This window comes from Nicotiana attenuata, chromosome 6, assembly GCF_001879085.1.
Source record: "Nicotiana attenuata strain UT chromosome 6, NIATTr2, whole genome shotgun sequence".
Taxonomy (NCBI): domain Eukaryota; kingdom Viridiplantae; phylum Streptophyta; class Magnoliopsida; order Solanales; family Solanaceae; genus Nicotiana; species Nicotiana attenuata.
The window spans coordinates 66945638-66960226 of NC_031994.1; the positions used below are offsets into that span (position 1 = coordinate 66945638).

The 14589-nt window shown below is 36.2% G+C and overlaps 1 protein-coding gene across 1 annotated transcript; it reads left to right on the forward strand.

Annotated features, from left to right (window-relative positions):
* On the forward strand, window positions 1992–3879 carry LOC109227922 (G-type lectin S-receptor-like serine/threonine-protein kinase At4g03230). Its single transcript, XM_019393112.1, has 7 exons — window positions 1992–2199; window positions 2397–2519; window positions 2606–2781; window positions 2887–3097; window positions 3193–3430; window positions 3520–3670; window positions 3788–3879. Exons 1-7 carry the CDS (start codon window positions 1992–1994, stop codon window positions 3854–3856), a joined length of 1176 nt encoding a protein of 391 aa, XP_019248657.1. The 3' UTR covers window positions 3857–3879.

Genomic DNA, 14589 nt, shown 5'->3' on the forward strand with positions numbered 1-14589 from the left:
CAACACATGAATATGGAAGAATAAAGAGATTGACGCATTTCATTAGCACTTGATAAGAAAGTGATCATACAGCCCATTATTTAAAGTTAATAAAGATAGAGCACTTCATTTTTTACTAAATATTACATCCCATTAGAGAGAATCTTAAATATTTCTAGACATTTTTTAAAGAAAATTCTATGAAAAAGTCTTAAAAGTATATATAAAAATTATAGATTTATATTTCGGTTTGGTTCGTGTTTTTTACTTAATACCAAACCAAATCAAACCAAACCTAGTCGGATTTTTTAATCGATTTGGTTTGACTTTTCGGTTTGGTGCGGTTTTTCTGTTCGGTTTGTACACCCGAAGTAGCTCACCTTTAACTGCTGAAGAAATTTTTGCATCATCAGCTCATCTTTACGTGTTATAACAAGTAATTTATTTTATTTTTGAAATTACAAATTTTACACTTTAAAAAGACCTCTGGATATTCTTTGAACGATCGTAAAGAATTATTTACGGTGATGGTATATAACTTAAACTCATGACAAATATTACTGCAGGTGCAAAAAGGACTTTTTAAATCTAGAAAAGTTGAAAAGGTCAAATGGACCGGATTCTGTTTTTTCTACCCTAGAACAATATTACTGCAGATGCAAAAAAAAGTCTTTTACTCTAGAAAAGTTTGAAAATGTCAAATGGACCGGGTCTACTCTCGAATACAGATTTATGTACTTTTTAAAAATAAATTACTGGATAAACATAATATTCGATAATCCTTTGTTAGATGTCTCTGCCAAAACTAGACTTGAAAATGGTGGAAATATTTATTTAATTCAACTACTCAAGTCACTTGTTATATTGAATTTTAAAACCATTCCGATCCGAAACTTGTTAGAGACACAAATACTCTTCTTTCCGCTGGTTCATTTTATATAAAGATGTTTAATTAGCACATATGTTAAGAAACAAGGAAAGACATTAAAAAAAATAAAAGACATTTGATACATAAGTTAAATTTATGCACCTCCCGTCCCATTTATGTGATATAATTTGATTGGGTACGAAGTTCCAGAAAGAACAAAAATCATTGAAACCCGTGACCTAAAAGAAATCACAAACATTTGTGTGACAATAATTTATCTTATTTAATAATAAAATAAAAAATTTAAAGTTAAATTATTTTTAAATATTAAAAAAGGGCGTCATTTTCTGGGACATATTAGAAAAGAAAAATATCACATAAATTGGGCCCAATTGAGTATAGAAATATACGTAAAGTAGAATTTTATGATATTCACCGTATTATTAAGAGCCCGTTTGGACATAAGAAATTTTTTCCTTTTTTTCGAAATTACCGTTTGATCATAAAATTTTCAATTTTCACTTGAAGATGCCTTTTAGAATTTTTCGAAATTTTGAAAAACTCCATAAAGATGATTTTCAAAATTTTTACTCAGATTAGTCACAAAACTTAAAAAACAACCCAAAATTATATTCATGTCCAAACACAACTCTAATTTTCAAATACCATTTTCACTTGAAATTTTTTTTGACTTTTTTTTTGAAATTTTACAATTCTTATGTCCAAACGCCCAATAAATGTAAAAATTAGAAAGTAAAAAAAAAATTCAAAATATAAAAAATTGTTAATGGGCGAAGTGTCTCACTCATGAGTCAAATTGTAGAAATTTTGGTTTTGTTGACTTGACATACAACATTCTATTTCAGCACGATAACATGTTTTCTCTTCTCAGCTTAGTGCAACAACCAACCATGGAAGTCAAAAATAAAAAAATTCTCATACTATTCGGAGCTAACACAAACAGTACTACTACGAACCAGAAATTAATTGTCCCTTGGAGATACCCTTTCTGCAGAGAAATCCATAACAATTGGCGTAACAATTATCTCTTCCAGTGGAATATTTGAGATGGGTTTCTTTACAGTAGGTAATCTTTCCAACTATTACATAGGTATATAGAGAGACTCCACTTTCTTTTTCCGAAATGGACTCCACTTTCTTTCCAGGGCTCTTTTCCCTTGGGACGGAGCCTAACGGTGAATTCATTATTAGGTGGAACAAGACTGTAAAGTATTGGTCTACTGGACCTTGGAATGGACATACATTTGGCTCGTTGCCTTTGAGACCAAATTCAAAGTACAACTACACATTTATAAACAAACTAGCTGCTTCTGAATTTTCAGTTCCCAAAGGTATTCCAAAATTATTAAGGAGCAAGTTTAGTAGAGTCTTGCAGATCGGTATAGAGACGTCTGTACTTATCTTCGAGAGGCTACAGGACTGTTAGGAGAACTTTCCTTCTTGATTCCTTGTCGTGCTATTTGATTCATTTCCTTCCTACTCGTTCTTAAGCGATGTTGAGTGCACTTTATCTCTTTTGTTACAACAGTTGCAGGCCAAACGCACAAATCAAGAAGGCTAAAAGTTGCTCTTCCTACTACAATTGCCACTACTCTTTTTCTATGCACCTTTATCTACCTATTTTATAGAACAAGGAGAGCAAGAACAAAAGGTAAGTGCAAACTCTCTGCTCTTGATAAATTATATATAGAGGTTTAACTCACAATTATATATTCTCCTTTTTTTCTTTCTATTAAGGAAATCCACGGCCGCATTGGTTGAACGGTCAAAAGGGGTCAGGCGACTTAATAAATGAGGAGGATGAGAAAGGCATCGATATTCCATTCTTTAGTTTGGAAAGCATTTTAGCAGCAACAGATAACTTCTCAGAAGAAAATAAGCTAGGACGTGGTGGTTTTGGTTCTGTTTATAAGGTTATTGCAAAGTATCACTTTTCTGTTTGTTAAATCTTATATCTATGAGCTATGTATCTTTTTTTTTTTATTGTAACATAATTTACTTACTAAAATTATTTTCAGGGGAAGTTTCACGGAGGACGAGAAATTGCAATCAAAAGGTTATCAGCCCAATCGGGTCAAGGCATAAACGAATTCAAGAATGAACTAGTATTGATTGCAAGACTTCAGCATCGAAATCTCGTTAGACTTATGGGTTACTGCGTCCAGGGAAATGAAAAGATTTTACTCTACGAGTATATGCCGAACAAAAGTTTAGACACCTTCATTTTTGGTTACTACTGGCATATCATTTCCTTATTAATTCTCAGTATAAACTCCTTTGTTTTATTATTGATTATTACCATTTATGAATGTTGACTGCACAAGACGAAAGACACCATGTGTTATTAGATTGGAAGAAGCGATTTGATATCATTTTGGGGATTGCTCGAGGGCTTCTTTATCTGCACCATGATTCAAGGTTGAGAATCATTCATAGAGATTTAAAAACAAGTAACATATTATTAGATAAAGAGATGAACCCCAAGATTTCAGATTTTGGCTTAGCAAGGATAGTGCAAGGGAATACTACAGAAGCAAATACAAACAAAGTTGTTGGAACATAGTAAGTTCTACTTCTAGCTAGCTGCAATAATACCAATTTTAGTACTAGAATACATTTAAATCCAATCACTTCTCAAATTTTTGGTGCAGTGGTTATATGTCTCCAGAATATGCATTAGATGGATTATTCTCAATCAAGTCTGATGTTTTTAGTTTTGGAGTAATGATGCTTGAGATTACCTGTGGCAAGAGAAATACGGGATTTTATCAGCGAGAGGAAGCCTTAAACCTCCTAGGTTATGTGAGTGAAAATTTCTAAAATTCCTAAAACCTCTTGATTTTTTCTCTTTGTTTTTTTTAAAACTTCAATTTGGTAACTATATTACCTCTTTGTCCTAACTCTGGAGCTATATTTCAGGCATGGAGATTATGGAACGAAGGAAATGTTGGGTTTTGGATGTATTTAATTAATATATTAAATACTTAAAAGAGGGTGAATGGGAAATGGAGGGAAATGAAATTTTTGAGTGAAATTTTAAGTTCCCCCTTGGCAAATCGGCATTGTCCCATATTGGAAGAGAAGGAGGTTTTTTATGGGTATATAAGCAATTGCTCTTCTTCTAGCTCTTAAAAAGTTGAGAAGAAGGCAAGCCTCGCGCCGTCGTCGTCGTCGCTCGCTCGGCTTCAACTTCGGCTTCGGTTGATTGATTAACTTTTTGGACCAAATTTATTTGTTAATAATAAAATATTAACAGAAATGTTATTAAATATTTGTTTTAATAACAAAATATTAATATTAAGTATTAATCAATTTTCCCTCTTTATTTTCCCTCTTTATTGTTGAGTAAATGACCATTTATGTAATGACATTTATGTTGTGGGCGTTTTGCATAAACAGCCATTCTGAAGAGTTGCACCTCTTCAGATTTCAACCCAACTTTGGCTATAAATACAACGCTATTCTGCTCAGAATTTCACTACGATTTTCTGAGTTTCTTCTCCTTCTTCTGCATACTTTTAGCATCAAACAAAGCAAAAAGTAAGTGTGATTTGCTACCGAACTTTGTGTTCGCTGAAACGCTGGGGTTTGAAGTACCACTACACCAGTGTGTAATTCGTTCTATCCTGGGAGGAAATAATCCATAACCTTGGGTACTAGGAGGAGATTAAATTCCTTAAGGAAACACTGTGAATTCAGTGGGCTCGAATTGGTTTTATGTCATTTCTGTTTATGTTCATTTCTGTTTATATTCATTTATATTTCCAGAATTATTTTACAAATACAGTATAATAACAAGCTTAAGGAATTTAATATATTTTCTGTATTTGTACTTACTGTTTCTGGAAGAGTTTGTGGTTTTGTACTCTATTAAAATCTACGTGATTTTAACGTTTGTGTCATTCTTTTACAGAAATGACTAATGAGAATGAGAACCAAGCTGTTCCAATGGTGACTCCCAATGCCTCAAAAAGCCGAACGACACCGGCAGCATTGGCACCGGCGAAAAAACCCGGGAAATTTTCCGGGATTGATTTCAAGCGCTGGCAGCAAAAGATGTTCTTCTATTTGACTACTCTAAGTCTCCAGAAGTTCATCAAGGAAGATGTTCCTGTGCTGTCCGATGAAACTCCAGAAACTGAACGCTTTCTCGTGATTGAGGCGTGGAAGCATTCATATTTTTTGTGCTAGAATTATATTCTAAGAGGGCTGGAGGATGCTTTGTATAACGTCTACAGTGGCGTGGAAACGTTAAAGGAACTGTGGACTGCGCTTGAAAAGAAATACAAAACCGAAGATGCCGGGTTGAAAAAGGTTGTTGCTGCAAAGTTTTTGGACTACAAAATGGTAGATAGCAAGTCTGTTATTACCCAAGTCCAGGAATTGCAAGTGATTATTCACGATCTCCTTGCTGAAGGTATAAATCAAATTAATATTGATGTTGAAAGTAATAATCTTAGTATTTTTACTAACAAAAATTTCATTGAAGGTCTTGTCATCAATGTAGCATTTCAAGTAGCAGCAATGATTGAGAAGTTGCCTCCTTTGTGGAAGGACTTCAAAAACTACTTGAAACACAAATGCAAGGAGATGTCCCTTGAAGATCTCAATGTTCGGTTGAGAATCGAAGAGGACAACAAAGATGCTGAAAAGAGAGGCCGTGGAAACTCAACAATAATGGGAGCAAATATTGTTGAAGAGAACAAAAAGAGGAAGAAGGCTTCTGGACCGAAATACAACCCAAGCAAGAAGCGGTTCAGTGAAAACTGCTACAACTGTGGAAAAACCGGACACAAATCTACGGAGTGTCGTGCTCCGAAGAAAGACAAGAAGAAGGGTCAAGCAAACATGGTTGAAAAGCATGATGATGTTGATGATTTATGTGCCATGCTTTCCGAATGCAACTTGGTGGGCAATCCTAAAGAGTGGTGGATTGATTCTGGAGCCACTCGCCATGTTTGTGCTGTTAGAGAAGCTTTTGCTTCTTATGCTCCTGTTGGACCCGATGAGACGATTTCTATGGGAAATGCTTCAAAGGCGAAGATTGAAGGATGTGGGAAGATATTTCTCAAAATGACTTCCGGCAAAGTGGTGACTTTGAACAACGTCCTTCATGTTCCCGAGATTAGGAAGAATTTAGTCTCTACTGGACTTCTTGTTAAGAATGGTTTTAAATGTGTTTTTGTTTCCGATAAGGTTGTAATAACTAAGAATGAAATGTTTGTAGGAAAAGGTTACCTCACTGAGGGCCTTTTCAAGTTGAATGTAATGGTTGTTGAAAATAATAATAAAATTTCAGCTTCGTCTTACTTACTTGAGTCAAATGGATTATGGCATATACGTTTGGGTCATGTCAATTATAAAACCTTACGGAAAATGATTAATTTGGAAGTATTGCCCAAGTTTGAATGTGACAAATCAAAATGTCAAGTACGTGTGGAATCTAAGTATGTTAAACATCCTTATAAGTCGGTTGAAAGGAATTCAAATCCTTTAGACTTAATTCACACAGATATTTGTGACATGAAGTCAATACCATCTCGCGGTGGAAAAAAGTATTTCATAACTTTTATTGACGATAGTACTCGATATTGCTATGTTTACTTACTTAATAGTAAAGATGAAGCAATAAACGCATTCAAGCAATACAAAAATGAAGTTGAAATGCAACTTAATAAGAAAATCAAAATGATAAGAAGTGATAGGGGTGGTGAATATGAATCTCCTTTTGAACAAATATGTTTAGAATATGGAATTATTCATCAAACAACGGTCCCTTACACGCCCCAATCCAATGGGATTGCAGAAAGAAAGAATCGTTCATTAAAGGAGATGATGAACGCATTATTGATAAGTTCTGGTTTGCCACATAACTTATGGGGTGAAGCCGTTCTTACGGCTAGCCGAATACTAAATCGAGTACCCCATAGCAAAACACAATCCATTCCATATGAAAAATAGAAAGGAAGGAAGCCCAACTTGAATTATTTTAAAGTGTGGGGGTGTTTGGCAAAAGTGCAAGTTCCTAAACCCAAAAGGGTAAAAATAGGACCGAAAACCGTTGGTTGTGTTTTCATAGGATATGCGACTAATAGTAAAGCATATCCATTTCTGGTTCATAAATCAGAAAATCCCGACATTCATAATAATACGGTTATAGAATCAGATAATGCTGAGTTCTTTGAAAATATATATCCGTATAAAAAGGAATGTGAGTCGATTGGTGAAGGATCTAAACGACCCCGGGAAGAAACAAAAGAAAGTACACTTAACCATGTGGGGGATTGTTGGATTTTGGATGTATTTAATTAATATATTAAATACTTAAAAGAGGGTGAATGGGAAATGGAGGGAAATGAAATTTTTGAGTGAAAGTTTAAGTTCCCCCCTTGGCAAATGGGCATTGTCCCATATTGGAAGAGGAAGAGGTTTTTTATGGGTATATAAGCAATTGTTGTTCTTCTAGATCTTAAAGAGTTGAGAAGAAGGCAAGCCTCGCGCCGTCGTCGTCGTCGCTCGCTCGGCTCGACTTCTACTTCGGCTGCGGCTACGGCTTCGGCTTCGGCTTCGGATTTGGATTTGGTCAAATGATCGATTGATTGATTGACATTTTGGACCAAATTTATTTGTTAATAGTAAATTATTAACAGAAATGTTATTAAATATTTGTTTTAATAACAGAATATTAATATTAAATCCAATCCGTTTTTCTGTTTTGGTAACAGAAAAGTAACTACCCCTCAATTTTTCCTTTTTATTTTCCCTCTTTATTGTTGAGTAAATGGCCATTTATGTAATGGCATTTATGTTGTGGGCGTTTTGCATAAACAACCATTCTGAAGAGTTGCACCTCTTCAGATTTCAGCCCAACTTTGGCTATAAATACAACACTATTCTGCTCAGAATTTCACTACGATTTTTTGAGTTTCTTCTCCTTCTTCTGCATACTTTTAGCATCAAACAAAGCAAAAAGTAAGTGTGATTTGCTACCGAATTTTGTGTTCGCTGAAACGTTGGGGTTTGAAGTACCACTACACCAGTGTGTAATTCGTTCTATCCTGGGAGGAAATAATCCATAACCTTGGGTACTAGGAGGGGATTAAATTACTTAAGGAAACACTGTGAATTCAGTGGGCTCGAATTGGTTTTTTGACATTTCTGTTTATGTTCATTTCTGTTTATATTCATTTATATTTCCAGAATTATTTTACAAATATATATATATATATATATATATATATATGAACAGCTCGACAGATTTGCTGGGGAGCTTTGAAATCACTTCTCTGTACATGGTATCAGACGTCCAGTACAATCCAACTGTCCTACCACTTTCTTTTACCTATTTCACGCTACTATGGCTTCCCAGTCGCATACTCCCCCTTCTTCAGATGTCTCGCTTCCTTTTCCTACAACAACTGTTGCAACTACGCAATCGAAATCAGATATTTCGTCATCTGTTTCAATTCCTCCTTTGCCTTCATTACAACACTCTTTCTCCCCTTCACTCTATTCCTCCTAGTATTCGACCAGGTTCATCTATAGGACAGATTGGTCTGCTTTCTCTCGCACCTTATGCTGGAATAATAGAACCAACAATTCCATCCCCTTTTTCATTCTACTGTGGCATTGGCTGCACCTAAAGTCACTAACTTGGTGACTATCAAGCTTAATCCCGTTGAAGATTATCTCACTTGGCGTACTCAATTCACCTCCTTGTTGATCTCTCATGAACTCCTTGGCTTTGTAGATGGTTCTACACCTCAACCAACTCAATTGTTATGTGATGTCTCTGGTAACCAGCAAGTTAACCCACTCTATCGTTCATGGGTCAGAGTTGATCAAAGTGTGCGATCGTGGTTGTTTGCAACATTGTCTGGCGAGGTCGTTGTTGACGTTCACTTGTTACCTACATCACGTGATATTTGGATATCCTTACAAAGACGTTTTATGGATTCTAGTCAGGCTAAATCAATAGAACTTAAGCGACAACTTACTACCATGCGCAAATCAGATTCCATGACTATTGATGAGTATCTCCGAGAGGCCAAGAAAATAGTAGACTCCCTTGCGGCAATTAATTCTCCTGTGTCTACTCAAGATTTTATTGACCATGTTCTTCTTGGGTTAGGAATAGAGTATGACACACTAGTTGGCATCATTAAACACTATCCAGGCCAGCTATCTCTTGAAGAACTTCCTACCAAACTCTTGCTTCATGAGCAACGGTTGCAACGCCTCAAAGAACTAGACTCGGTTGTCTCCCATCAAGCCTTTGCTGCCCAGAATGTATCTTTTTATTCCTCTTTTGTATCTGGTAATCAATCAATATCTCAAGGAGGTCGTGGCAGAGGCCGGTCTTACTCATCTAGAGGAAGGGGTCGTGGAGGAAGAGGTCGAGGATCATTTGGTGGTCGCGGTCAATCACAACAAGTTTCTTCACCTAATAATTTTTCACGCAACATTTTTCATGCACACTCTTCATCAGGTATTGGTAGTAATTCCTATGTTTCATATCATTCACAATCTTCTAGTTCAACATCACCATCTGCAGGAGTGTTAGGAGCACATCCTTCTTCTACCATTTGTCAAATTTTTGGGTCTCTCGGTCACTCTGCATTACAGTGTACCAATCGATTCAATCACGTTTTTGTCGCTAATGATCTTCCTAAGTCTTTTGCTACTATCTCTGTTGGTGAAACAAATGATGCTACTTAGTACTTTGACTCTGCTGCGCCCGCTCATATGACCCCATCTGAAGGTAAAATTCTACATAAATCACCTTGTACCGGCTCTGATCGTGTGTTGGTAGGAAATAGCACTTTTCTTAATATTAAAAACATTGGATATGCTCAGTTACCCTTGATCACGTCCAACTATACCTTATAAAAAGGACAAAGCGGTCGCTGCAAATATAATCCGAGTATTTAGCCCAGAGTCGAATCCTCAGGGAATCAACCTACCAATTACTTTTGTTAACCTCACTAAATTCTTCGTAATCAACTTCCCAGATATTTTGAATAACAATTGGTGATGTTTTAACTAACTATAACTGAAGAACGTTAAATAAACTAACAACTAACTTTGATTACGTTGTAAGCGAATAAGAGAAGGATCTAAGGCTATGATTTCCCCTATTGATGAATCCCTTCCTGTTATGTTTCGCATAGAATTGCCTAACCGTCTCTATCGATCATGACCACTCTTACTATCATAAATCTCTCCCGAGTAATTACGACAATTTACTAGACGCACTCTCCCGAGTTACGCTAGCTGCCTTTTATTACAGCTCACTTTAGATTGCACCCAAGGCTTCGTTATCCCTAATCCCGCCTTTAAACCATCGGCTATTGATTCCTCCTATACTTTGGGAGTGGTTTTGTTCAACAATTACCTAAATATGCACTCTCTCCCGAGTAATACATACTAAATAGCCACAGCTAATTGAGGATTCTATCAATTAACTACAACAAGAACGTAGTTGAACAAATAGAGATTAAACCGGACAAACTATATTAACATAACACGAAGTTCATCCTTCAATAGGTTCCATCAAAATTCTAGACAAAGTATTTAGCTACCCATAATTGTATTCATACTAACAACAGCAACATTCATCATAAATTATAAAATACAAAAGGAAGAAAGGAAGAACTCGATGTTGAATTATCCTCCTTGCCTCTTGCCTCTCCTTGTCTTCAACTAAGCTGTAAAAACCTTGATAATATCTCTTTGGGCGAGCTGGACCTCTTATAGGTTAAGTGGAATTACCCTCGAACTTCCAAGTTTACCCCTGAAATTATATCATCCGAATTGGACTAGCGTGCCCGCGCTAATGGTCGCGCATATCATATAGTATTTTGTCTCGAGTTCCTGGGCTAGCGCGGTCGCGCTGATGGTTGCGCTAAGCTGGGTCATCATTTTAGCTCTTCTTTTCTCTCTTCTTTCACAGTACTCAGCTCCGAGGGGCTTCCCTTACTTTAATTTAGCTCCAAATACTGTCCTAAATTCTCATAAGCGCAACTCGCTCCTGCAAAATATGAAACTCACAATTAGAGCCAATTAATCGTCATTTAACCATCCTAGAATAGTGAAGCATAGTCAAATTGGGGCATAAATAGTCGCCAAACTACATGAATCTAGCCTATTATCAACCCTCTAAATCTCATCCGTTACACTTGTGCTCCATATTTCATGTTCCTCAACTTTGTCATAATTTAATTTCTGTAAAGAAGTTGTGTAAGGTTAACAATTATGCTGTCGATTTTGATTCTTCTTCTCCTTTTGGTGAATTTGATAACAAAGCTATGCTCTCACTTTTTTCCAACTCAGGTATTCTCTTTCGTAAGTCATGTCCGAACACTCCTCAAAAAAATGGGGTTGCTGAACGGAAGCATTGACACATTATTGAAATGGTGCATACCATTCTCGCAGAGGCTACTTTACCACCTCAATTTTGGGTTGCTGCTGCTTATTATGCCGTTTATACAATTAATAGATTGCCAACGCCTATTTTGCAAGGACTTTCTCCTTTTGAAATACCTTTTTAATAGACCTCCAGACTATAATTTTCTTAGAGCCTTTGGTTGTGAATGCTTTCCTAACCTTTCTGCTCGAGTACCTCACAAGCTCACACCCCGTTCTGTTCACTGTATTTTTCTTGGTTATGCATCTAACTCTAAAGAATATGTTGTCTAGATCCTAAATCAGGTCGTGTGTATGTTATTCGTCATGTTATATTTCATGAGTCAGTATTCTCATACGTTACCTTGTCTTGTCTTTCACATGTGTCTTCCTCATCCCACTCTCTAGATCCTCTTGTGGTTATATCACCCTTATTACCTTCACAACTTTCTGTCCTGCATAACTCTGTTGTGGCTTCCTCTGACCTTCCTTCCTCAAATTCTCCTTCCCCTTCTCCTTGTTCTACCACAGTCACTCCGGCATCGTCTGCTGATCCATCTAGTAAGTCACACTCTACCAATCTTTCCCCATCCTTACCTATCTTGTCTCCCACTACCATTTCTTCCACTTCCACATCTATCATTACATCTCATCCAATGCAAGCTCGTTTTAAATCTGGAATTTCTAAGCCTAAGAAAGTATTTTCATTGAGTGCTACTCTTCGTGATATTGAGCCCTCTTGTTTCTCTCAGGCTGCGAAAAATCCTAAGTGGCAACAAGCTATGGCAGATGGGTTTAATGCGCTTTTGGCAAATAAAACTTGGGTGCTTGTTCCTTTTCAACCTCACATGAACTTGGTCGGTTGTAAGTGAGTTTATCGTATTAAATATAATTCGGAACTATTGAGCGGTACAAAGCTCGTCTTGTAGCACAGGGTTTTCATCAACAACTTGGTGTTGATTACCATGAGACTTTTAGTCTTGTTGTTTGAGCTACTACTATTCGTATTGTACTTTCTCTTGCTGTTTCTTTTTCTTGGCCTATTCGTCAATTAGATGTTAAAAATACCTTTTCACATGGTGTTCTTACCGAGGAAGTCTTTATGAAACAACCTACTGGTTTTATTCATCCTGAATTGCCTCACCATGTTTGCAAATTGACCAAAGCCATTTATGGTTTAAAACAGGCCCCGCGTGCATGGTTTCATCGCGTTAGTACATTTCTTCTTTCTCAAGGTTTTATTTGTAGCAAATCCGATACCTCTATGTTTGTTCGTCGTTCATCATCAGGTATTCTTATTCTATTGCTTTATGTTGATGATATTATTCTAACTGGTAGTCATTCATCTCTCCTTGATCAGTTTATTAGTCTTCTTTCACTTCAGTTTGCCATGAAAGACGTAGACGATATTCATTATTTTCTTGGTGTTCAAGTTGTTCGCTCACCTGGTGGTCTTCATTTATCTCAACAGAAGTATATTTCAGACATGCTCCTTAAGTTTCACATGCATACTTGTAAGCCAGTTCTCACACCCTATCTTCTCGTACCTATATTTCTCTTATGGATGGTGAGTCACTTTCAGATCCTAGTGAATATGGGTGCTCTTCAATACTTGACTTTGACTCGTACTGATATTGCCTATGCTATGAATGTTGTTTCTCAGTTTATGCATGCACCTCGTACTACTCATTTGCAGTGTGTGAAGCATATTTTTAGGTACTTATAGGGTACTATTTCGCATGGACTGTTCTTGCGTGCTTCTTCATTCAATTCATTGGTGATTGATTATTCGGATGCTAATTGGGCTGGATGCCACGATAGCAGGCGTTGGTTTGCAATTTTCTTGTGTTCCAATCTTATCCCTTGGCGTGCGAAGAAACAACCGACAGTTCAAGATCGTCTACAGAGGCCAAGTATAGGGCTATTGCCTATACTGTAGCTGAAACTTCTTGGATTCGTCATGTTCTTCGTGAGCTTGGTATTTATCTTCGCGACCCGTTTCGTCATCTTGTCACAAACGTTCCATAGATGTTACTTGATGGATTTGTTTATCGTATATGGATATTCATATGTTCATAATCCAAACTGTTAATTTACTTTAGCATTTATGTTGAGACCAAGAGGGTCAAATGTTTTATAATTATTATCATCTCGTTTTGATTTAAATGTTGCACCACATGTATTTGGTGATGATTGGAATTAGTGTGATTTTGGCTGGTCGATGGGGGTTAAAGTACGATCAGGTGTTAATTTTGGGGCGTGCCATTAGACATATATTCTTTTGGGAAATTACCAGCTATGTCCATTTATAAGTAGTTCATTATAAAAATTGGCTAATTGATAAAATATTACTAATATTAGCCAAATTAGTCAATTAGCTATTTATAGCAAAAAACTATCAAATTTTTGCTTTGTTTTGAGTGGGTGTTATCAGAATAGATTGGACACAACTTAAGGAGCTTGAATCTCAGTTTTGGGATGATTTGGTGAAGTTTTGAGGTGGTTTGAATTGAAAATTCGAAGTAAAAGCTGAACATGAAAAAAAATGATATGTGTATTACATTGTGTATCATTTGTGTTTCACATATGTATCATATTTGTATCAATTGTGTATCACATGTATATCCATGTATACTTGTGTGTGTGATACATGCGTGATACATGTTTGATACTTGTGTCGCAGAAGACTTTTTTGAACTCGATTTAATTATGAATTTTGATACAAAACCCGTCCAAATCACCTCCAATCTTCCTCAAATTTTGTATATTGACTTATCTATATACTTTCAATGAATTTCAACTATACCCATTGAAAAAGTTCCTTTTTTGTTTAGATTTTTGGAATATTGTATAGATTTTTGTATTTCATCACCTTATTTGCTACCCCGTTCATGAAATTTCCTTTCCGTCTTGTATCTAATGTTGCTAATCACGCTTAAAAATATGGAAGGTAATTTTTGCATGTGATTCTTTGAGAGAAAGAACCCTATTATTTGGTTTTTCAATTTTTGTTGGCTAGTTTTGGTAAGTCTATGACTAATGGCTAGAGGTTGGTAAGTTGAGATTTATTTGGGACATTTGTGTAAGTTTCCCTATTCTTTTACTAGTGAGAGTACGCCCGGGCTATGCCCGGGCCCAACAACTATTTAGTATCTTTGATAACGTTATTTAGAGGTGTACATAGACAAGGTTGGTTTGATTTTGATAAAATCAAACCAAGCCAACTACATCAGATTGGATTGGTTCGGTTTTGTCGGGTTTTTCCGATTTTTGGATTTTTTTATTACATGAATATTATTTCAATCTTCCTTTGTTAA

Excerpts from the sequence above, each read along its gene's own strand:
- LOC109227922 (XM_019393112.1), top strand. The coding sequence starts at position 1,992 with ATGGACTCCACTTTCTTTCCAGGGCTCTTTTCCCTTGGGACGGAGCCT. Across the intron at positions 2,782-2,886 it reads GTTTTGGTTCTGTTTATAAG|GGGAAGTTTCACGGAGGACG; the intron begins GTTATTGCAAAG and ends AATTATTTTCAG. Across the intron at positions 3,431-3,519 it reads AACAAAGTTGTTGGAACATA|TGGTTATATGTCTCCAGAAT; the intron begins GTAAGTTCTACT and ends TTTTTGGTGCAG.